The following is a 22,848-nucleotide window of genomic DNA, read 5'->3' as shown; positions in this document are numbered from 1 at the left end:
GGCCGTAGGGTAAGTTTTGAGCCAGCTTTATGATTCTCCTACCCTCTAGCCAATTCTAGGTGATGGGAGCAAAGATGGACCTCAGGTAACCCCATTTTCATATCAATTTGACATCCTTTCCATGAATGCTGTTCCTGGGAACATCATGACTCCTCTTCTCCTTCTGTCCGGGGAGCCGAGGCAGCTCCGCGGTCTTGGTTCTTCCGACTTTGGTCAATTTGGCTGTCCTATTTCATTGAATACCTCGGAAGGTATGGAAAATCTCGGCCACCGAGATGGAGAGTTCTGGATGTAATATGAGTTCTTCCTATAAAAGTTCAGGCTCGTGCAATGTGTACGCCTGCTCACCTGCGAGTGGGAAGCTACACAAAAGTGGATTTTGTTGAATGTTTCTTTCGTTGAAGAATACCACAAAACGAAGTTTACTCTTACCGTGGAGAAGACTTCACCTGTTGCCCTCATCCTTTCGTAAGTGAGTTGGAAATCCATTCCCGTGTGGCTTGACTAACAAGGATAAGCTTGACACGCGATATTTCGAAGGGCTTGAAGGAATATATTGCTTGGACCCTCTTTCTCGGTGTAGAAAACCAGCGATGCGAACTATATTGTCAGCTGCCAATAAACCGTTTGCATAATGCGATCCACGTCCGCAGACTTGGCTTGGGAGCTGGAGAGTATCATGTCTTCCTAAAAATTGAAGCAAATCGGCACTATCCCCTTCACTTTGCTCAAGAAGTGGTCCGCGCGAACGTGCAAACGTGTCGAGCTAAGTTGCTGCAGGTAGCATTAAATCCTAGTATAGCACACGGCAAGGTTCGCGATGAAGCAGAATTCGAGGAAAATGCAGCAAAAAAGAGAGCTGAGCGAAGGAAATTGAGCAAATTCAAGACTCGAGTTGGGAAAAATTGACGAAGGACAAGAAGCGCAAGAAGCATCTCGAGAACAAGTAACTTCGGATCGTGAAGCGAAAGTGGAGACTTGCTGGTAAGTTACATCGAATTGCTTTGGGATGCTTCATTTACTGATCTGTTGCTTGTTGTTTAGAGGCCCATGTGAACGAGATTGTTGCTTTGCAAAATGGAGTCTCTCGAATCGAGTACTCTTAATGAATTTTTCGCACAAAATCAAACTCCAGGCTCTCCTAGACATCCTCAAACTTGAATGCCGCAGTTCGTTTTTTATTCACAATTTCTGCCAACAGGAAAAATAAGATGTTGTTCCTTGCATTCTCAGGAAGTGCGGGGTAATCCGCTTTGTCGCGGGGTTAAAGTTTTACCCCCCGAGCCCCTCCTTCCCAAGTTGCGTTCTCTTCCGGAGACCAATGTGATAATCACAGGATAATGGGATTCCACGATATGAAACTCTGACGTTGAGGTAATGAACTCACTTGATAGCGGGGAGATCGACCCCTCCCCTTTCCCGAACAGTCTAGTGTAGGCGAGGTAGCCGAGAGGCGTTTGGGCGCTCCCTTCATTGGATGTCCCCTTTTAGATGCAAAGGCCGGATTTCGGGTATATAACAACCCTCTGCAACCTCATCTGAACCTCAAAATTTCCTTCTTTTTCAAAAACAAGCAGATCTTCTCTACATCACCAAAAAATGTTGAAGACCCTTCTCCCGACCTCCACATCAAAACTCCTCTCCACCTCCTTTGTCCGAGGATTCTCAACATCGGTTGGAAGAGGCAGTCAACTTCCCTCCCTCCCAAAAATCGTCACTGTCTCACCAGAAGAGAAGCCCAAGGAAGTCTAACATGGAAGAACCTCGAGCTCGCGAACCGAGCTCTGCATCACGACGGTCTCGTGGTCCTCGAGAATGCCATCTCGCATGAGAAACTCGATCTCTTGAATCAGAAGATGGTCGACGATGCGGAGGTGTTGCAGGCGAAAGGGGATGAGAGTCCGTATAATTATAACAAAGGGTCCGTCCCCAATTCGCCTCCTTCCCCCCAGCAAACTGATTGGGTGAAAGCAACATCCAGCAAGATCCACCTCTGACCAAGAAATTCTTCGATCGGGAGATCTTCTTCAACCCCCTTGCGACTCAGGTCACGTCGTCAATTGTTGGTCCGCGGCCACGATTGAGTTTTATTTCAGGGAATAGCGCACTCCCTCCCTCCCCCGGCATTGAGCCAAAAGCACAACACACACATTCCGACGCTGATTTCCAGCACCCTTCCTCTCCCTTCGCAATGGTGATCAACATCCCACTCATCGATATAACACCCGAGAACGGGAGTACCGAGCTCTGGCTCGGAACCCACCAATTCGGGAAAGAAGCACAGGAAGGAGAACACGGTGAGCGTGCGAGCGGTAGGATAAAGGAGGCGTGGATGGAGGAGAGGAGGAAGGTGCGCGGTCCAGCGCAGCCAGTTGTGAGAAAGGGGAGTTTGGTTGTGAGGGATTTGAGGCTTTGGCATAGTGGGCAGCCGAATTGGGGCGAGATGGGTGAGGTGAGGGTTATGCTTGCGATGATACATTTTGCGGGTTGGTATAGGTGAGTAGAATTCCAAGTTGGGGACAGTGTTGAGAGAGGGGGAAAGAGGCTAACGAAGATAGGAATTCGATGGAGGTTAATTTCTCGGAGGAGTTGAGGGGGGATGTTGAGAGGTGGGGGAGGGACTTAGTGGTTCAGGGGAGGTATGTGCCAGAGAAAGATGTTGAGGAGTCGTATTTGGAGGGGAAATTTGGGAATGCGTATGATTTTGATCAGCAAGATCGGCTTGACATTGAGTTCTGAAGGATTGTCTTAGCTTTGTAAGGAATAAGAGTTATTTTGAGTTTAACTCACTCCAAGAGTCGTCCCTCACTTACCCGCTGTCGTTCAAGTCTTCAATAATCGGCTGTACTGGCCATCCTGTCGGGAAACTGACATCTTGCAGCATGTTAACAAGAGCTTCACGTTGATGATGTAGAGTTATGTATCGGCCACCTGCTTCGCGTCAATGTTTGAACCAATCAAGATCATGCAGGAAGACTTACAGAAGGCTAGAGGACCGAAGGCGTTCACCCGTGCCGAAACATTGTCATTTGTGAAGGCCAATCCGCAGATCTTCAATATGTAGCCTTCCATAGCTGCCCGATTTTTCTTCAAGACCGTGTATACCGAATTGAGATGTGTCCTGCTGAGGCTTTGACAGCTCAAGCAATATCGCTGCCACAGATAAATGTTGTTCTCCGGCCACTGCTCGTATTATTAATAATCAGCATAGATACTCGGAACTTAATTCATATTGAGATTGCCGTGCCATGGTGAGAACAACCAGAGTGATACGAACGCATTCCCGGATCTCGATGCAGTGGAAAAGCTGTCGAAGCTCTGAGGTCGATTCGAGCGCCACGCTGAAATTTCCTCATCCAAATCCTGCCAAGCTAAACTTCTCTACTCCAAGTTTGTACCGCCCGCGCAATCGAAACAGAAGTTAATGACTTTGGCAAGAATGTAGCTGATGTAGTTCGACCACATATTATCAGACATTTTTTCGCCTGGCAAAGCTCGAAACCCGTACCCATCCGAACAGGCCGACGAGGCTCGAGAGCCATCGTTACCTCTTCTCTGAGACAATTCCAGGTTCCAGACTGAGATAGTCCGCGCTGGTTGAGATTGATAAGTCCGCTTGAGGCAAAGGAGGATGCGCCGAGTAAATGCAATTGTTGCCTTGTGGCACCTGCAACTATCAGACCCCTCCAAACATGAACTGATTAACTTACCATTCAAAATTTCATAAGATCGGAGAATACATGTAGCAGCCAGATAGTCTTCCTATATTTTAGAATGAATATCATTTAAAACCTCGAGTAGGTCTCCGACACATGCGGTATAATACACGTGACCCAGCCCTTTTATATTGACCCGACATCCGGGATTCATGGCATGCTGAGAAGCCAATGACAGCTTTGAACAATATTGCATTTGGCACGGTTTATTACGGAACTAGGGTACCGAACAAGCTTTGTGAATCGTTGAAATCATACCAGGGAGCGAGGAAGTCGATATAATGGCGCAACAGACTTGCGATGACTTGATTCTTTAGTGCCACTTTCGGGAACGCGGATACTAGGGATTCTGCTTCCGCAACATTGTTGATGTCTTGGATGTTCCCAGATTTAGTTATTCGAGACTCGCCCCAGGATCCTGGTCGACGTGAGCATTGGGCAATAGAGTCGAGGGACATTAGGGATGACTGACTTTGCTGTTGTTGATCTGCACTATGGAAGACATATTCCGGATCCTTATCAGGCCTTTGGAATTCTCTCTGCGCTCTTGGCAATTCAGGCAGACCGGCCCAGCTTCGTCGCCTGCGTGATATCAAAATCGATCCACTGGTAATTTTTGCCGTCCAAAGCTGCTTACATTTGATTTTTCGGCGGCGACAGGTGACACTAGGCCACCTCAGCCTCTGAGAAGTGCCATCGGCCCCTCCGATGAGAAGGCGTTTAGAGGGTTACTATGATGTGTTTGAGATCAGTTAGCCAAGTCCGCAAGCGGGGGGCGAAGATTAGCCTATAGTGTTCGGAGGCATGCCTCGGCATTGTTCTATACGGATATAATAGAGGTACAACGATTGAATCTCATAAGTTTAGATTGTTCCATCGATCAATGTACGAGAAGGAGAAGGTTGCAAGATGTTGAAGAAGCTAGTACTTTCGCAGCCGAGGTAGCTTTCACGTGACAACAACACTTTCAGAATGGGGTAAATCGTAGTAGAAAACAGCACTCCCGACATGAAGAGAATTACCAAAGAGTGTATTGTTCAGGTATTCTGCCAAATTATCTCAGCACATAAGCTAGATCTCGTCAATTCCAAATCCGTCATCAAAGAATGGAAACCCGCTAGGCCTGCCTTGGCCTGTACCACAACAAGTCTTGACATGTAGACTCATTTGATCTAATGAGCGAACCTGAAATCCAACCTTTTGTTGCCTTCATCAGTCGTCGTAGCCAAGTAATTGACGCGTTCATCCTCAGTCATCGCGTTCCATTTAGCATCCCTGGAGTTGTTTCTCCAAACGTAGTAAGTCTTGGTCACAAGATAAAGCCCGATATTCCCAACACAGATGGCGACCAAAGCGCGATCACCACGTTTGTAGCGTGGTGCATCGTCGGCGCGGTATACATTTGATGCGACTATACCGCCAGCTTGGACAAACATGTTGTACAAGGCTGCCGAGACGGTTCGAGAACGGACTGCATTTGAATTGCGAGAGTTCCAGGCGACTTGAATTGGATGCGCTATGTATTGTTACAGACAAAAAAAGTTCGAAGAGGGAGGAAGCAGTCTTACCAGATGGGTAACTGAGAAGCAAGCTCATGATACTGAACGCTTTCCATTTGTTGATCTTGGTTATGTCTACTAGGTAGATGTAAATGAGGAATGGCAATGCCCAGATCTGACCAAATGCGGATGTCAAGGTTAATTCGCCCCAGATCTCGGCCACGTAGGTAAGTGCCAGCATCGTGATCATGTGGAATACGGTGGATGGAATGACGAGGAGGTTGGTCTTGAAAGTTCCGAATCCAAGACCTTTCAAAGTCTGAGTTAGGTATTGGGTTGGTGTGGTCTCAGGAATTTGGAATGTAAGCCCAATGAGGTAGAGGAGCCATAGGTCGTAGTCACACATAGATTTCCACAGGAGTTTTGGCGTGATGGGTTGCCGGTTGTGCATGCTGCTCTTCTCGGGATCTTCTCGAATGACTCGGTTGACGAGAATTGTTTCCTCACTATAGGAGAGTTAGATCAAGAAGGAGGTACAGGCACGGACTGGACTTACCGAGCAGTAAACCAGCCTTTTTTGCCTCTGAACTTGCTTGCCGTCTGAGTAGGGCTCGCTGGCATGAGAATGAAAGAAGCAATTCCAATCACGAGAGTCAAAATACCCTGGGGAAGATCGTCAGCATAGGTTTGGTTCAGCTTGATGAGAACAACGCACCTCAATCATGAACAACCAGCGCCACCCAGATCGGTGGTGCAAGCCTCGCAGATGTAGTAGTCCGTATGCCAAGAATGCCGCCAATACATCGGAGAGAGACATGGCGGTCCAGAAGAACCCAAGGCGGATTGAGAGCTCATGGTGTTTGTAGAAGTAGGACAGATACAAAATAATCTAGAGTACACTCTGTTAGTTGGACAATTCAGTTGGTCGACATGAGAAGACGTACGTCCGGAATGAAGCCACCTTGAAGGATACCCAGGATCGATCTGCAGATCAAGAAGCTCTGGCGACCGCTCAGCCAGAATTGAGAAGAGGCGACAATTGACCAGAGTATCAACTGAGCGGGGATCCATCTGTCGGGCCCGATCCACTTCGACACCAATTGAGAGGGCAGCTCAGCGCACAAAAACGACAGCTTGAAGACGGTGTTTCCAAGATTGAAATCTTCAGACAATCAGTGCGCAAACCCTTAAGCTGTGCTTGACAAACAGTAGATTTGACATACCATTGGTGTTCATTTTCAACTCTTTCAAGAAGTTGTCAGTGACTGCTTGTTGTATATTAGAGCGGTCAAGCTCAAGCGCCATGAACATGACACAAGCCCAGATCTATAAAATGTGAGTCCAAAAGAAGCAAAAGCAGAAACGAGGCTTCGTACCATGATCTTGAGGTCAATTTTGCGGATCAGTTTGTGTTCTTCTCCCCATGTCCATCGTGCAGATGGGTCGAATCGATGCAGATTCTCCCATGTCGAAGGGGGCTGATATTCTTTGGCCGTGTCGGGATCATCAAATACTGAAGGTTGAGTTGCAATAGCATTCGGATCGTAGGTTTTCTTGCGTTGCCACCAGAATCTTTTCTCGTCCGCCGGGACACCAAGGGGTGCGGCCACAGATGGAACCTCGGTCGTTTTGACGTAGCCAGCGCTCTTCTCAGACTTCTCGCCGAGATCATCAGATGATCCCTTGGAGGATGACTCCGCTGAAGCAAGAACACCTCCGAGAGGTTGATTGAGATTAACCTGTTTTGCGAGGGCGGTAGACATGATGATGTTCGACCTTCGGCTGACCCGATCGGCTGGATAAATATCGTAGAGATGGAGAAACCTGGTACCAGGGAGAATACAGAATACTTATAAACTTGGAAACAAAAGAAATCCTGATTGACCCACGCCCATGGCTCCCGGAAACACTTTCAGGGTAGGATGAAGACCGCACGCGATAGATGGCTGGCATTTCATCAATCTGGGTCGTTTTCTTTTCCAAAGTGACATGAACCGGAGTACAGTTAGCTGGAGGAAAGCAGCCAGATCTGGAGGCGCCATGGCACGGCCAGACCAGCAGCTGGAATGTGTGCTGGACGTGCATGAACGAATAAGATGAATCCCATGGAGGTTCTAGGTGACTTACCCATGCTGTCGGTGGCGACAGTATCTACCAAAACCAACGCATAGCCTTGAACAGAGGGGTGGGCATATGTCAAGCCAAGGCATCGCGACTTTGGACGAGCGTTTCGCGTCATCCAGTATGAACCAAACGTGCTTTCATTTGCGGGACCGGTGCACAACTTTATGCATGGGCTTATCAGTTTCCAATTGACCACTTCAATTGACTATTTTATTGGATCAGAGAATCATAATCGTTGTCCAAATTGTCACTATGGCTGAAGAGTTATGGCTCAGAGCTGGGATCCAGGTGTGGAATGACTGCTCCCGCTGCTTGATCTGCTTGTTTCCTCCAATCATGTCGATAAGAATCTGGGAATACGCAACAAAGCAACCTAGAAAGCTTCCCATCCCAGGACAGCCCGAGAGGCTGGTTGTTGGTCGGACTCAAGAAACATCCGCCCAATTCGAAGACCAGATACCAGCGCAGCGGCAGTACCCCCGCTGGCGACCTCCCTTTCAAAGCACGTCCTTCACCGGAAGCTGGGATGATGGCAGAGCCAAATACGGGGGTTGGATAGCAATATGCGTTTCGATTCCGTATTGCACCATCCGCAGCTGTGAACCGTTCCCAGTTCGAATTCAAGCGGACCCAGGAAGCCAGGAGCAAGTCCATGCCGGGACAGGACGAGAACGTGCGAGGCATGACCCAACAGAGTGGATGTGGACGAGAACCCCGTCGAGCATGTCAGGGCAAGGCATTGAGAACCTCTGGAGCTTCTTCCCGTCGAGGGGCCCAACTCCCGAAAAGATAGAAAAAGACAAGAGGTTGGAGTGGCGCGTAGCTTGCCCCACGGGTCACGTGAAAACTTTATTTTGACCATTTGCACGCAATTTCCAGTCTGTCTTACCCGACCCCAGACTATCAACCACGACAGATATAGAGATAGAAATCAAGAGCTCAAGGGTATATATTTCGGTCGATGGCTTGCCAAGTCTATGGAGGTCAATTCCTTTTGTCAAGATAAGACCGATTGGCGTCCAGCTCACTCGTACTGACCGGGTCTGTGGCTCGCGTCTCCCGGAAGTCTTGAAGTTCATGTGGCTCGCACGCAACGAGCAGGGAACTTTGTGTCATCATGGACCTCAGAAGGGAAGATCCGGTCTGCCACATGGGGCCATGATTGCCACATGAGCCGATTTACCCCACTCTTCCAAGCTTCTGCGTACCGTCCCCCGCTACACCAAGCAATTGCAGCATTTCATTCATCGGAAGTCGGTCCTTGGGAATTCCTCCCTCAGTTTGTGCACTGCTCTTGTCTTCGGTTTTAAGTTTATCACCGTTCCGTGTAGAAACCCATCATTTGAAGGGATATCAAATCACAGATTCTGATGCAATCCGAATAAACCCTTCCGCCATTGATGGGACGGCGCTCTCAAATACATATATGGCTTGGCAAGTTCTGTTCTCTCTCAAAAACCATATTATCTTTCGTCAGTTGAACATTGAGAAGATCTTCAACTCTCAGTGAGAATTTCGTCTTATCACTCAATCGATTATATTCAGGACCCTCAATATGGCCCCCTCCATTGCCGAAACCGTCCCCAACACAGCAGACGAGATCCATGAGAAGCTTGCCAAAGTATCAGTTGCAGACGTTAAGGATCGCAATGGGTCTCACATAGATGAACCAGCTCCCGCCGTGCAAGAACCCAAGCTCGAGACCCAGCACAAAGAACCCCTCAAGCTTTCCGGTGCTCTGGATCATTTCGAGAGCTTTGACGTCACTCCAACCATCGGACGTGAATTTGTTGGTGTCAATCTCGCAAAGTGGCTCCGGGCTCCAAACTCGGATGAGCTTATTCGTGATCTGGCAATAACAAGTATATCCCTCGGTTCTAGAAAAATTGGCGTCTATTGACGGCTCCCAGTCTCCCAACGCGGCGTTGTGTTCTTCCGAAAGCAAGATGATATTACCAACGATCTACAAAAAGAGCTTGTACAACGACTTGGAGAGCTCTCGGGCAAGCCTTCGACCTCGAAACTCCACATCCACCCCGTCTCCAACTCTGGTCGCGAATTGGGTGGGAAGGACGACGAGATCAGCGTCATCTCATCGGAGCAAGCAAAGAAGATCTACAAAGACCGCATCCTCTTCCAGACAGAGAAAAAACAGAGCGGAAAGGAAGGATGGCACTCCGATATCACGTTCGAGCCGATTCCAAGTGACTATGCTTTGTTGCGCTTGACACAATTACCCAAGACTGGCGGCGGTGAGTCAGCCTTCTTAGCCCCCATCATTTCCAAGTCTCTGATCAAAGATAGATACGCTCTGGGCCTCCGGCTACGAAGTCTATGACCGTATTTCAGCCCCTGTCCAAAAATTCCTCGAAAGTCTGACGGCAACCTATGCACAACCCAAATTCAACGAGGCAGCCGAAAAGAACGGATTCAAAATCTATGCCGAGCCACGAGGTGCCCCTGAAAACGTTGGCGAACAGCTGATCGCGGTGCATCCAGTAGTACGAACCAACCCTGTCACCGGATGGAAGTCGATCTTCGCTCTCGGCCACCACGTGCAGCATATCAACGATCTCACAGAAGGCGAGAGCAAAGGTCTACTTGATTGGTTCTTGAGACTAGTGGTTGGCAATCATGATCTTCAAGTTAGACACAGGTGGCAGAATCCCAATGATTTGGCGATCTGGGATAATAGGAGTGTGTACCATGCTGCGACGCCCGATTACCTGGATCTGGATTTGGGAGAGAGGACGGGCCAGAGAGCGGTGAGTTTGGGTGAGAGGCCGTATTTTGATCCCGAGAGTACGGGGAGGAGGGAGGCGCTTGCTAAGGCGAAGGAGGTGTAGTTCACTTCCTTTTGGAAATAAATCATATTGCAAATTTGCAACCAAGCATAAGTAGCAACAAATTACATACCATTACGAAATAGTGAAATCAATCATTCACTTTGCAAATGAACTCACCCCCCACTGCTCCCTCCAATCCTCCTTGATCAAATTACTCGCCTTCTGCGCCGTCGCGTAAACACTCGTAATAATATTCCCCTTCGGACACTCAGTTCCTTCAAGCCATAAACCTTCAACGTCTCACTCACCACACTTCCTTTCTCTCTCAGCGCCATCATGCACGACCCCATCGGGTGATAATTGCTCATCAGCTGCTCCCGCGTAATACTCTTCGCTTCCTCGAGACCGATCACTTTCCCTCCACCAGTCTTAAACGCATGAACTGGGATCCTCTTCCCCCCTTCCTTGAAAACTTCAGAAAGTGGCTCTACACTCAGCAGTTTGGATAAAAGCTGGATATGTCTCGCAATAATCTCGAGATCCATCGGATGAGAAAGATATTTTGGGTCGATTCGTGGGTGGTCGGGGATGGAGGGGAAGTGATGTGCACATTTCCCCGCGAAAAACGATGGTTCACACACTCACGGATAATGTCAAAAAACTCCTTGATCTGGCCGGCGTCATCGTCCTTGTAATTTGCGTGTGGCCTACGATGTTGAATTGCGCTTTGGCCATTTAGTGCATAGCTGTTGCGCCGTCTTCTAGGGCAAACAAATCCATTGTTATTTCCTCCAGTTTCTTCCTTCTCCTCCCCTCTCCGGGAGAAACACTCTTCATTAAACCAGGCAGGAAGGATGGCTGGGCGAAGGTTTCGCGTCACCTTGGTTGGGTCATCGGAATGAAGAATCCTTCGAGCTGTCCGGAACCGTCTTTCTCGTACAACTGAGGAAAGGTCTCCAGCAACTCAGGACCTCGAAGAAAAAGATCAGCTATTAGGACACCGTCTGCTGCTTCGAAAGGAGCTGGGGTTTCCACGGACACTCTGATTCAGCGAACAAGTAATTCTCTACCACTCTGTATCCTCGAAGTACGTCGGCCTAAGCTGACCTGCGACAATCTTCCTCGATGAAATCTCAATTCGGCTATACCCGCGATCTCACTCGAGGATCTCCTTAACATTTCTCCCTTAGTGTACCTCAATATCAACCAAGTCGCTGAAAGCAATGAACCACAATGTTAGTACTGGCAATAGTTGAATTCGACACCACAGCATATTCAGAGCATGACTGCTGAATGTCTGCACCATACTTCCAATATCAATATACAAGAAAGGTTAGAAGTGCGCTATTTTGGGAGAAATTGAGGTCCAAGATCGGCCGCGATCCATCAGGACTTAGAAAATAGGATCCGAGGCTGAACCCAGTGTGTCAAAAAATAATCAAGGCTAATTAATTAGAATTAATTAGAATTGATTATAATTAAGTATGATTTGATTAGCTTGATTTTTATTATAATTAATTATAATTAACTATAATCATCACGTGATAATATAAAAGTATACTTTCTTAGGCATTTTTAAAAATTATTAAATAACTAGTAGCTATATTAATAAGATATAAATAAAATCTATAATATATATATAAGAGTATAAAATTAGTCTAAATTTAAAATAATAAACTAGTTTTTGTTACGTGATACCAGTTACATAGTGCTATTGCACGTGACTTAGTATGTAGCCAGTACTTCCTTAGCCTGGCAAATAGCTCAATTCAAGCTCTTTACTACTACTATAATATTACTTTATCTTAATAGTTTTCTTCTTTAGAAATCTCTTTCTCTTTTCCCTTCTTATTTTCTTATTTTCTTATTTCTTCTTCTTTAATTACTATAAGGGTTTATTTATAGCTCCTTTATTAGTGGCAAGGAATCACTGGAAATCAAGGAGGTTCTAGCGCCTTTGGCTTCGCTTACTAATTAGCGCTAGGCCTGGTTCAGTAAAGAGCGCCTTTAGTAATACCGAATACGGCTAGCCCAGACCTTATTTTAGCCTTATCTCGGCTTCCGAAGCTCTGGAGTCATATATATAATCACGTGATAAATCTAATTAATTATCTTTGATTATCTTTGATTATAATTAAGTATGATTTGATTAGCTTGATTTTGACTTGATTTGATTTGAGTAGGGGGGTCTAATCAAATCAAACCTAATCATTTGACACACTGGCTGAACCCGAACTGTTGCGTGCGAGGTGCGAGGTGCGAGGTCTGTGCGAGAAAAGTTGACTGCAATGCCGCCTTCGTCGAGGATTTGATATGGCTTGGGACGAATTTGTGGACTGGATTATATACCGCCAAGGGTACAGGACGTCCAATATTGGTTTAGTACGCTGGAGGTGAGGTGAGACGACGACGCAAGGTTTAGCCCTGAAACGTTAGCTTCCTCGCTTAAAAATAGGGGCTGATCGCTACAAATCCTCTGCTCCCTTCCCTAACCTTTCTTTCTTTCTTCTTTCCCCTTCGAGTCATTTTTACTGTTGTTGCTCGAATGACTCTTATCCATGGGTCTGCCACAGTGTTGAACCTCTTTCAATAATGCCAGGCAAAGAACAGCACGAGCCCAGTATGCTCGGTTCTCTGGAACCCCTCTCAAGTCAGGCACATCTTTTAACCTTCAAATGTTGCTTAATTTCGGTCGCAAGTGCAAGTAACCAGAGATATTTGCGCAAATCACTCCCGTGCTTGAAGCAGTACGTCCAAAGTCCGAAGAGATCTTCGTTCGAACCCTACAATCGTGTTCCGTGACTCAAAGGAATGTTCATAATTGGTTCTACGGCTGCAGGCATTTCATCAAATCATAACAGCCTCTTCTGCGAATCCTGGCTAGACTATTGCTCCGATTGGAAGCCACGATGTTTGGGAGGTTCGTCGAGGCTGCCTCATTGCTTGATAAGACGAGATGCAGCACAAAGGATGAGTGCCCAACGAACCCAACTTTCAATCTTCGGGATTGCTTCCCCATTTCTGTATCTCTTTCACCGGTGCAAGTTTCATAATACGTTTGGATTGTCACCCTCAACCTTCTTTGGAGCGTATGAAAGGCATCTGCAAGTCCGCAGATACTTCACAGGCAAATCAAACGAGGCTGCGGTATCGAGTGCAGATATACGGGCTTTCGCGGCTGTTACACGAGGTTACATTCCCCCGCACATCAACCGGTCCGTCACGCCCTCCAAGTCAACACCATGTCCAGCAGTCCCAGCAGTCCCAGCAGCCCCAACTCTCTCTTCTCTAGTTCCTTCCCTGCCTTCGGAGCCTGTCCCTGTTGCCTCCAACCGTCCTCATCTGCCCCCTCCCACGAAAAACAACAGCCCGAAAAGTGCTACGAGCACCGGATCTGTCTCTATCCCGGCGGTTGGAAGGAGCATCTGCAGCAGATGGTGCACAAAAGATGTCCGATGGTGGGATGCGCGAAGGCCGGAGCGGATTTTGGCAGCCATGAGAGGTTTCTGCAGCATTGGAGAAATAAACATCCCGAGAAATTGTGGCATTGGGAGAGGAAGAGTGGGTTCTTTGGGGGGCAGAAGGTGCAGTGGAGGAAGTGGAATGGGTATTGAGTGTTTTATATTGGGCTACTGTTTCTTGTGCTGAAATTCTGGTTCTGACTCCAACCGATCTCTTTAACCTTCCGCTTCTCCTTGATTTAGAATTGCCTCTCCCTCTGCTTTCTGGGTTCTCCCCACTCTCCTGAGAGGCAGGGGAACAATGAAACCGAGAATGATATGTAAAGGAATTGTGACATCCTGCAGATCGGCTTTCAATGAAGAATCTCCACGATGCCTGAATGTTCCTTTCAGCCGTGTGTTTGCCTGCATTCTTTCATTTTTCATTCTTCTCAAGCCTGTATATCACTGTTGAAGCTCCTTGCCAAGCTCCTGGGGATGTTCGTCTCCTGATCTAAAACATCAAACTTAAACCTTTGTCTTCCTCCCGGAATCCTGCATCCTTCTTCTAAGGCGAAGAACAAGCAGGTCTCCATCTGGAATCAAAGATGTCTTTCAAGCGCCTTCTCCTCCCGTCCCTCCCTCTTGAACCGTCCTGCTACATCTCTCGTCCCCCTCCCCACAAACCATTCCCTCAAATCATCACCGAAATTTCAAATAGTACCTATTCTACCCCGTAGACTCACCATGTCCCACGACACGCTGGTGGAGATGTCACACCCGCCCTCCCCGCCTCCAACTACCAAAACCGAACCTAAATACATCCAAGACGTGACACCAGATAGCCCACGCTCGATTGATCAGCCTCAAGCACAACCGTTATCCCCAACACTCAGATCTCGGCTGCAACTCCAAAAGCAAGCTGGCAATCAAGAACAAGAGGACGATACGGCAGCAGCTGCAAGACAGAAACCCAAGCTCGCATTCAAGTCTGAGCAGCAAGTGGATGTGGGAGGGTTCGCCACTTGGCAAGCACAATACAAATTCAACACCGGCATGGAAAGAGTGAACATGCTGATCGACCGCTCTTCACGGGGTACTCCAGACACCTCTCAGCATCTGAGGGCGTTGAGAGATCATCTTGCGCATCCGAAGCTGTCGCTCGATCACAGGGAAGATGGGGACGTCGATGTGGAGAAGACGCGGGTTTGGAAGTTCAGGTTTCTGGATCTGATTATTGAGATGGTGCTTGATGGGGGAGGGATGGCGCGGATGGAGGTTGCGAATGTTTTGTTGTATGTGGAGGCTGTGGTGCGGGGGATGAGGGAGGAGATGGATGTTAAGGGGAAGGGGAAGGGGAAAGCAGTTGAAGGTGATTGAGGTTGAGGGAAAGGCGAGGGGCAAGTTGAGTGTGACTGATGGCAGTGACAATTTTGCGAGGGACCTTGACAGTTGCTTCCCATCGGATATTGAAGCCGCGGGAGATACCAAAATGGGAGATGGGATTACTCATTCAAGGCAAGCTTGATTTGTCCCAAAGGAGCGAGGATCAAGGCACTTGCCTCCCAAGAACAGACAGTGCACCAATGACACGAAGAAATGTAAAAAGGACTTGGGGACAATCTGTATCCATTTCAATCTGCGCCTGCTTCTGGGTATTTATACTTCATGCCCAAATTGCTAGAGATAGCGAAACCCAAAACTTGCAGAGATTCAACTTTCAATGCTGAGCACCAACTGTCAACCATTTTCCGTGCAGAAATCCAACGCCTACATGCAAACTGTGCTCACACACGCCTTCCCAACTCGCACCAATACATTTGTCTCCAATTAATGCACCATGTTGGTTGAGTCCATCCCCTTCTCACTGCTGCCCCTCCCACTACTCCCTCCATCCTCCAACTCCGCAATTTTCTTACTAAACCCCGTACTTGTTCTCGATCCGAGACTCAATCCGGTCCCTTTCCTCTCCACAGGCTTCTTACTCCTCCTCCTCTCCTTCTTCTTATCCACCACCGCATCCAACCCCAGCACCTCCCTCAACTCCTCCATCTCCGCATGATCCCTCGTATTGCGCATGCGATGACACCACGTAACCCTCTTCTCCTCACTATACCCGCCTTCTAACATCCCTTCAACACCCTTCTTCCCAACCCCTCCTATCTGTCTATTCTCTTCTTCGGGTGAGCCGATGGGGGTATACAGATCCCCGCTCGCAGGCTCAAACATAAACTCGCCTCCCACTTGCTGATAATCGCCCCCCTGGAACGTCTTGCCGAACGGGAGCTGCTTCAAGCTTTGCACAAACCCATTCAGAATCAAGCTCCCTAGCGCTCTTTGTTGATATTCTGGTCTTGAGCCGAGATTCAGGGTTCGCAGCATGCCGAGGGCGTTGTAGAGCTTCTTCGTGGGGTCCGCGTAGACGGGGAAGGGGCACGCGGTTTGGCTGGTGTACATGGGGATTAGACCGGGGGAACCGTGCCCGACGATCGCGATGAAGGTTGGTGTTGGGAGGGCCAGGAGGGAGTCGGGGGTTATGGAGGAGGTGAGGGTGCGGATGTATTCTTGACAGTTCTGTGGAAATCTTATCAGCACGATTCACTTATTTTCGTCCGAAATGGTGGGAGGGAAGGCGATCGCAGAGAGAGGGAAAACATACACCGCAGAAGAAATGCCGTATGAAGATTATTAGAACTCGTCGCGTGACCCCAGGTCCGGTGTATAGATTCTTGAAGGGGATGGATTTGCCATCTTTATCCAAGATCGGCAGATTCTCGATCTTCTTGAGTGTTGCCTGGGTGGGCAGGTCATTGTTTGTGTCCACGTCGCCTTCGAACTCGACTGTGCTGTCGATGGCATCGAGGTTCTCGTCGGAGTGTTTGGAGGGGATCGTCTCGTTTGCATCGTTTGCATCGTTTGCATCATTCGCTTTCGTGTTCACGGCGATGTTTTCTTGCGGAACTGCTTCCCGAGCAGAGGCAGAGGGCGGGCCTGAGCAGATGGCCATGGTTGCGGTCGCGCAGTGTTCTTATCGGCCTGGCAGCAGATCGAGTGATTCCTGCAAGGTTGCTAGGCTGCTTTCCCAATGTTGGTATCGACTCGAAGCGTGAGGCTCTCTCTCGTATGCTTTCCTGTCCCGCAGTGCAATTCCCAAGAAGGTTATCGTGTTGAGGTCAGAATAGCATGGGCAAACAGACTGCATGCGCGGCAGCAGCCATATAAGGAGCGCTTGGCTGGTAGTGTGCCATGGTGCCCTGGTGCCCATACACGTCGTGTGTCTGCTCCCTACTCCTGTTTTAGAATGGCCGTCACCGTCACTGGCTGTCGCAGTGATCAGCGGTTCCTCGTCAGTGGCGCCGTGGAACAGAGGCAGTGATTGGGCGGCTCACGGCCCCCGATTTTAACCTTAACTTTGAAGCCATTTCAGGGTCCGTCCCCCGTCGTCTCAGGAGGAGTCCGGGCCTGGCCCAGGACGGGATTGGCGGAGTGTGGTCCGGTGGGGAGTACGTAGTATGTCTTGGAGTCGGGTCACTGAGAGCTTTGGTGAGGTGAGGTGAGGTGAGGCGTGGAAGTCTGGAAGTCTGCAGGTCTGGAAGTGGTGATGTGTTCGTTTTGCTGGTCTGAGAACTGCTTTTGTCGAGACCGCGACCGCGAATCATCGTGGCGACTTCTTCACCAAGTCAGTGACAGCGGCATCCTGGCGACGATCACATGTTGCAAAACCTGAATCGAGGGACAGAGAGGGAGAGACTGGTTTTTGCTATGCGAGAAACGAGATGGAACGAGACGAAGGTGTTTGCTCAAATTACTTCAGTTTCTAACATTCTGCTCGGCTTCTTTTACCTCGGCGGTACAAAGGTACAAAAGGGGGGCAGTCTCTTCCCGAACCCCTTTCGGGACTCGTTGATCCATCCCGCGATGCGCCTTGACAGCGGGAAGGCCTTGGCCGAACGAATGTCCCCCGACCATTTCACTCATCTCATCTCATCTCATCTCTCTGTACGAACACGTTCTGGGATGCTGCTGCATTGTGGCAACAAATGGCAGCTCCGTGCCGCAACGGGGCTGCAGAAGGCATGCTCACATGTTGTATTACCGACCGTGTTCCCCGACGACCAAGCCTTTTGAGCGGGGTCTCCGCTTCTTGGAGGTTGGGATGGTATTGCGAAGTTGCTTTTAACAAGGTCAGGAGCCCGGGCTCCGGAGGCAGGGTCAGGACTCAGAACAGCACATTCGCGAGTGGGGAAGTTTCTCCAGCCTCGATCCAGCTCTTCCCAGACGTGGCTCACCGCCGGAGCAACGAGATAAATGCTGCTTGATCAAACCTGCGGTTGACTCCAGGAACGCCAAATACGGTGTGTCGTCAGCAACTGATGTCTCAAAGATAGGCTTCTTCGGTGCCTGAAAGCTAGGTTGTCTCTGGCGGAGGCGCGGGAGTAACCTCTTCAAGCTTCTCCAAAGGCGTCAATCGTTGAAGCCAGGAGACTGGCAAGTCCCGTAGAAATGCTGCTCTCAGGGAATTTGTCAAGTGGCGGACCCAAAGACTCCACAATGTCTGAACGAGGCTTGGAGGACTTGGAATTTGATAGTGCAGCGGCCGCGAGGAGGCTGAACGCTAGGGTCTTCAATCGACTGCTCTCGGCTGGTGAGATTGCTCCCAGACCCTAGACCCGTTTTAAGGAGGCCTGAAAATTTGTCTTACCATCTCCAACATCATCAGCTATTAATAATCCGAGCTTTGCTCAGCAGCTACACGGACAGAGAGACTCTCCAGGACATCCAGAGATCTTGCATCCTTTTGGAGGCCTCCTGGGCCATCTCGGGCCGGACTGATCGCGTTCACCAGGGTTATTGGGAAGGTTATGCATCATGCAGGGACTTTTGCGATTAAATATTGGCAGGTGGAGCAGCACCGAATCAGCAGCGCCCAGCATCGCCGGCTGCGCCCCGACTGCCACCATCACCAGCCTCTGCCCCAGACGGGTAATCGGCCCAAGAGCAAAGTATTGAAAGCGATAAGAAACCCTGTCGCCGAGCCGGCCCCAAACCCAAGCCGAAGCAGTGCCTGATTGCGTGAGCGATTTTGAGGAACACCACCATCTCGCTGTCATCTTCTCAATCTTCTCAACACCCACAGAATCTCCTCTTTGAGTACAATTCTCGACATTAGCAAGTGCCAATTGGCCGGAACTTACGAGGCTAGACTTTCCTTGGTGGTGGAATGGGCACTGGGTCACGCCTTCCTTAGTCCACGTTCCTGAGACATCGTCAAGCCACTTGGCGATCCAGGAAAACAAATCGATAAATCTTCACGCCGCTCTCGAGTCCCGCCATTGAACCGTCGCCAGCACGTCCGCCACGCTCAGCCCTTTGGGCCACCCCTTCCCATTGAACCAATTTCGTTTCTACATATCATCATCAGTCGAGCCACCTCCAGAACGGTGTTGGCCAAGGCGGATAAGATCTGAAAGTCTCACTAACAGCAAAATTGTCTCCGAGTCCTATCTCGAAAAGAAATTATACCTGGCTTTATTGGACTTTGAGACAAGTCGAGGGGTTACCCACTTACCCAAATGCTAGACCTTCCCATGAATTTTGACCATCCCCAGCACATGACGGCCGTTGCTACTTTGGAGCTCCCCAGCACGTACGATACCGCTGAAAGGGAATGATATTGGCCAAAGCAAAGAGCAATATCTCCCCCTCGACTTTGGAGAGTTGCTGCCAGAAAGTCGACAGGGGGGATTTATGAAGCGATTTGCCTGGGTCCAGGTTGCCGTGCAGGCACTGTAAGTGGGAAATCGTGTGCTTGTGGGGAAATGCTAATGATCTTCAGAGCAATTGATGGCAAAGGCGGTCATGATGGGCCCAGAAGAGGGAAGAAGAGAAATGATGTGTATATCAAGGAGATCGAGGTGCCCATACCTACACCAATATGGGCCGAAAATGCCAGAACCAAAAGTTTGGCGGACCTCGAAAATACAGCGGCGGTCGAGGTCTTATGGAATGATTCAGCTCCATCACGAGAACCTCCCATGATACCTCGCATGGTCACAAGTCATGAGCTGGAGGAAAACCCCACAATCCGCTGTGTGACCAACCCACTCGCCAAGAGGCGACGATCCATCATGCGCCCCAAGGAGAACGAAGAGAAAAATTCAATCGGAGAAGAATACAACCCAGCCGTTGTCCAATATGTATCCGATGGCTATTCCCAAGATCCACGTTCATTAAAACGACGAGACGAAAGCACATCAACCGTTTTTCAAAATTCCCCTCTCGCTCCAGTCACCATAATAGTCACCACACCAGAAGAAGACGAAATCCACTCACCCGAACCTGAGCCCCAGAACTCATTCAACTCCATCCGCGCCTCTCGAACCGGCAATCCTAACGCATCCACAACCTCATTACCAACAACGCGTCTCTCCCGATGCTTCTCAACAGACAGCCTACCCTTACCACATCCCAGACGCCTAGATCCAAACCGCCTCATGCCACCCACAGAACACCAAATCGACACCCGACGCCTCCGGAAAGCGCAAGAGTTCCGCGAGATCCGGAAATTTCTCGTCCACTTCATGAACGCGAAAGGCGACCAATTTCCCAAGAAGCTGCGCAGCAGGATGATGGAAGCGTACGCCATCACTGATTCCGACCTCTCTCCTGAAGTCGTAGCTCGCTTCTACAACCAAGGGATTGGGGATATCAAAGATGAAGGCGTTGCTCTCGAACAGCTTGGGATTAATGAGCTGGATAAAGACACGTCTGATGCTGAGGACCTGAGGATTTTGAGCATGGCATTTCAAAGCCAGATTCCAGTCGTCACCCCATCGCGAGAAACGGCATTAGTTGACACAATCCCTCCAAACGCCAGCGTTAGCACGATTCGACCTTGGGGAACGAGTGTCAGTAAACCAGCTCCGCCTCTTCCATGGTCAAATAAAGCCACAGTCCCAACCACTCCAGCCAGATCTCCAAGACCCTCGCCACCTAGGAGAATGGAGACAGCACCCCCACCTCCCAAAGCAGAGAAGAGAATGTCGGCCGCACCACTCAGAGCAGAGAAAAGGGAAAAGAAGACAGAAGACGAACCCCTAAACTGGCTCGGCCCTCTAATCTCCACCTCTTCCGATTCGAATTGGAGTCTCCCTCTCGTAGACGACTCCAATTCTCGCTCTCGCCTCCAAAAAACGCAATCCCAGCCCAACATGTCTCGGCGACCAACCGGCGATTCTCCTCCTCCTATGCCAGCGCTCCCCAATTCAGTCCTCGCGGCAAAAGGTAGAGGAAGGGGAAGAGGAGAGTCTTTAACTGGACGGGGAGAAATGGGGGTGGATGGGATGGAGAAAGCGATCCATGTTGCGCGGGTCAGGAGGTCGGGTATTATATCTGGGGCGTTTGGGGCTGTGAGGGAGGCGATGGGGGGAAAGAAGGCCGGTTCAGGGGGCGAGAAGATGAGGCTGATGAGGGAGGGTCGATGACGAAGCCTTCCCCCAATCTCTCATTAATCATCTCAGCCCGCTTTCTCGGTGCTCCTCCGCCACCAACTCAATCTTTTGCCTCGAACTGAAGACAGCCTTCATCGACAATAACGAAAATACAACTAACCTAATTTAATCATAATCCGAATTCTTTTACGACAAAAATTATTGGGGGGCAACCTTTAGAGGAAGGGGAACGCCTTTGAGCGATTTGATCGATGGGAGATTAAGGTGGCATTTGGGCGAAGCCGAAAGAGCACAGCATTTCTTGCGAGCGAGCAAGCGAGTTTCTTACGTCGTTTATTGTTTTGTTTTTTTGCAAGAGCGAATAAATACAGCATATGCATGCATGGAGTTTGGGGTTCCGTCCTTTTATGGACTTGGGGAATTTGAGGGGCAAATTTACAATCTTTATTCTGTTGATTGAGGCATTTTGGGGAATGCCTTTACATATGGGGAGGCCAGAGTGGGTGAGGAAGGAAGGGGAATGAAAGGCGAGGGAGCAATCCTAATGTTCCGCCTTTTGATGAGTGATGGGATGGGAGAGAGGGGGGTTAAATTCTTTGTATATTAGATGATCTGGAATGAGTGAGAGGGCAGGCATATAGGTGTGGATGAGTAGTGAGAATGAGAGAGACTATTTCTCACGCATCCCCCTTCTTTTGCGTTGAGTGAGGTAGGGGAAAGGAGAGGTGGGTGCACTTTTCCGCCGTTCTAGCTGTTGTGTTAGAGAGGAAGGGAGGGTCATTTTCTGCTTTCAGATTGGGATTACGAACCTGTATCCCTGAATTCTATTCGATCCTATATCACATCGGAACAGGACAAGGGATTCGACTTGTTGATTGTTTGGCTCAGAGGTGGTGGAGATATGAAAGAGGGGGATATATTGTGAGTGAGATGGACTCATGCAGATCATTACATATGGTGTGCAGCTGGTGGGTGGTGAGAAAGCAGGTACGGGTATATGGGTATGTTTTTTCATCTCTATTCTGTTCTGTTTTCCATCAGGCCGCTGTCTATGTGCCAATATTTCGGTGCGCAAACAAGTGCAGCACTTTCTCCTTTCCTGCTTTCCCCGAAATGGATTCCGGGATCCGATCCCCCCAAACGCCAAAGATGCATCCCAAACTCTCGGCTCCAAAAGTCATGCGCCATGGTATGTACTGTACAAGAATCAAATTCGTCGACCGGCGTGAGTCAGTAGTCGCCAATGTGTCCATCGACGAACTTCTCTGCGAGCAACGGCCAGCCGAGAAAGATTCCAAAGGCTGGGAAATAACTACTCAAAAAGTCAACATCCATTCATATCGAGCGCTGCGAGGACACAAAAAGACTTACAACATGGCAGCGTCTCCCACGTGCTTGATTTGCTTGCCCCAGTCCGCCTTGGCTGTCTTTTGTGCAAGTGGCAACCGCTCGAATGGGTGTGGCTCCATTGTTCGTACCAGTGCGCGGGCGCGCGAGAAGATGGAGAGGGCGCGGCGTTGGGTCACCATGCGCATGATTGGTAAGATGGGTGCCATTTTTTGTGTGGAGAGTTCTTTTTTTGGTTGTACAGAAGGGTGGAATGGAGATTTCTGTTGGATGAGGAGTTGAGTGGTTATAGTGGAGAGGAGTTTGGAAATGTATGGACGGTTGAGTTGAGTTGATGTTGTGTACTGCGTGGATGGAGGAGAAAGGAGAGAAACAGGAGACAATGGATTTTATATGACTTATTGGATGACTGAGCGGTCGGTACCTACCTGCCAAAGAGAAATTTGGATGAGATATGGATGACGCGCTGCGCCTGATTCCCTTCC

At 49.2% G+C, this 22,848-nt stretch overlaps 10 protein-coding genes across 10 annotated transcripts; 4 read left to right on the top strand and 6 right to left on the bottom strand.

Moving 5' to 3' along the window:
• Nucleotides 1–1,742: 1,742 nt before the first annotated feature.
• On the top strand, nucleotides 1,743–2,739 carry K444DRAFT_517566 (phytanoyl-CoA dioxygenase family protein; the record flags this gene model as incomplete). Its single annotated transcript, XM_024873786.1, has 3 exons — nucleotides 1,743–1,921; nucleotides 1,972–2,496; nucleotides 2,559–2,739. Coding segments are annotated over 3 exons (885 nt in total), but the record flags the coding sequence as incomplete, so codon positions are not given.
• K444DRAFT_166965 (uncharacterized protein) lies at nucleotides 2,617–3,819 on the bottom strand. The gene is made up of 4 exons (XM_024870703.1): nucleotides 3,711–3,819; nucleotides 2,982–3,183; nucleotides 2,791–2,931; nucleotides 2,617–2,735 (listed from the first exon to the last, which is right to left on the bottom strand). The coding sequence occupies exons 1-3, from the start codon at nucleotides 3,711–3,713 to the stop codon at nucleotides 2,810–2,812; spliced, it is 327 nt and encodes a 108-aa protein (XP_024743139.1). The 5' UTR covers nucleotides 3,714–3,819; the 3' UTR covers nucleotides 2,617–2,735; nucleotides 2,791–2,809.
• On the bottom strand, nucleotides 3,756–4,581 carry K444DRAFT_166969 (uncharacterized protein). Its single transcript, XM_024870704.1, has 4 exons — nucleotides 4,525–4,581; nucleotides 4,354–4,447; nucleotides 4,189–4,298; nucleotides 3,756–4,134 (listed from the first exon to the last, which is right to left on the bottom strand). Coding segments are annotated over exons 2-4 (321 nt in total). The 5' UTR covers nucleotides 4,356–4,447; nucleotides 4,525–4,581; the 3' UTR covers nucleotides 3,756–3,925.
• Nucleotides 4,582–4,875: 294 nt separating this feature from the next.
• Nucleotides 4,876–7,425, bottom strand: K444DRAFT_650083 (MFS general substrate transporter; the record flags this gene model as incomplete). The annotated part of the gene is made up of 8 exons (XM_024885617.1): nucleotides 4,876–5,232; nucleotides 5,285–5,721; nucleotides 5,772–5,878; nucleotides 5,931–6,104; nucleotides 6,160–6,377; nucleotides 6,439–6,541; nucleotides 6,592–6,929; nucleotides 7,371–7,425. 8 exons carry the CDS (start codon nucleotides 7,423–7,425, stop codon nucleotides 4,889–4,891), a joined length of 1,776 nt encoding a protein of 591 aa, XP_024743137.1. The 3' UTR covers nucleotides 4,876–4,888.
• Nucleotides 7,426–8,894: 1,469 nt separating this feature from the next.
• On the top strand, nucleotides 8,895–10,185 carry K444DRAFT_650082 (putative alpha-ketoglutarate-dependent taurine dioxygenase; the record flags this gene model as incomplete). The annotated part of the gene is made up of 3 exons (XM_024885616.1): nucleotides 8,895–9,201; nucleotides 9,250–9,591; nucleotides 9,644–10,185. 3 exons carry the CDS (start codon nucleotides 8,895–8,897, stop codon nucleotides 10,183–10,185), a joined length of 1,191 nt encoding a protein of 396 aa, XP_024743136.1.
• A 146-nt stretch (nucleotides 10,186–10,331) lies between these two features.
• Nucleotides 10,332–10,670, bottom strand: K444DRAFT_518547 (uncharacterized protein; the record flags this gene model as incomplete). The annotated part of the gene is made up of 1 exon (XM_024873875.1): nucleotides 10,332–10,670. One exon carries the CDS (start codon nucleotides 10,668–10,670, stop codon nucleotides 10,332–10,334), a length of 339 nt encoding a protein of 112 aa, XP_024743135.1.
• Nucleotides 10,671–12,878: 2,208 nt separating this feature from the next.
• K444DRAFT_166697 (uncharacterized protein) lies at nucleotides 12,879–14,043 on the top strand. Its single transcript, XM_024870700.1, has one exon. It carries the CDS (start codon nucleotides 12,937–12,939, stop codon nucleotides 13,771–13,773), a length of 837 nt encoding a protein of 278 aa, XP_024743134.1. The 5' UTR covers nucleotides 12,879–12,936; the 3' UTR covers nucleotides 13,774–14,043.
• A 124-nt stretch (nucleotides 14,044–14,167) lies between these two features.
• K444DRAFT_640142 (uncharacterized protein) lies at nucleotides 14,168–16,572 on the bottom strand (the record flags this gene model as incomplete). Its single annotated transcript, XM_024884463.1, has 3 exons — nucleotides 14,168–14,220; nucleotides 15,434–16,139; nucleotides 16,225–16,572. 3 exons carry the CDS (start codon nucleotides 16,570–16,572, stop codon nucleotides 14,168–14,170), a joined length of 1,107 nt encoding a protein of 368 aa, XP_024743133.1.
• Nucleotides 16,573–18,995: 2,423 nt separating this feature from the next.
• On the top strand, nucleotides 18,996–21,498 carry K444DRAFT_166704 (uncharacterized protein). Its single transcript, XM_024870701.1, has 2 exons — nucleotides 18,996–19,354; nucleotides 19,402–21,498. The coding sequence occupies exons 1-2, from the start codon at nucleotides 19,314–19,316 to the stop codon at nucleotides 21,047–21,049; spliced, it is 1,689 nt and encodes a 562-aa protein (XP_024743132.1). The 5' UTR covers nucleotides 18,996–19,313; the 3' UTR covers nucleotides 21,050–21,498.
• Nucleotides 21,499–21,911: 413 nt separating this feature from the next.
• Nucleotides 21,912–22,844, bottom strand: K444DRAFT_607664 (uncharacterized protein). Its single transcript, XM_024879210.1, has 2 exons — nucleotides 22,388–22,844; nucleotides 21,912–22,328 (listed from the first exon to the last, which is right to left on the bottom strand). Exons 1-2 carry the CDS (start codon nucleotides 22,570–22,572, stop codon nucleotides 22,247–22,249), a joined length of 267 nt encoding a protein of 88 aa, XP_024743131.1. The 5' UTR covers nucleotides 22,573–22,844; the 3' UTR covers nucleotides 21,912–22,246.
• Between the last annotated feature and the right edge of the window lie 4 nt (nucleotides 22,845–22,848).

Source organism: Hyaloscypha bicolor, assembly GCF_002865645.1.
Source record: "Hyaloscypha bicolor E unplaced genomic scaffold K444scaffold_15, whole genome shotgun sequence".
NCBI lineage: Eukaryota > Fungi > Ascomycota > Leotiomycetes > Helotiales > Hyaloscyphaceae > Hyaloscypha > Hyaloscypha bicolor.
The sequence above is the reverse complement of the archived record's forward strand: the minus strand, read 5'-3'. Positions and strand labels throughout refer to the sequence as shown.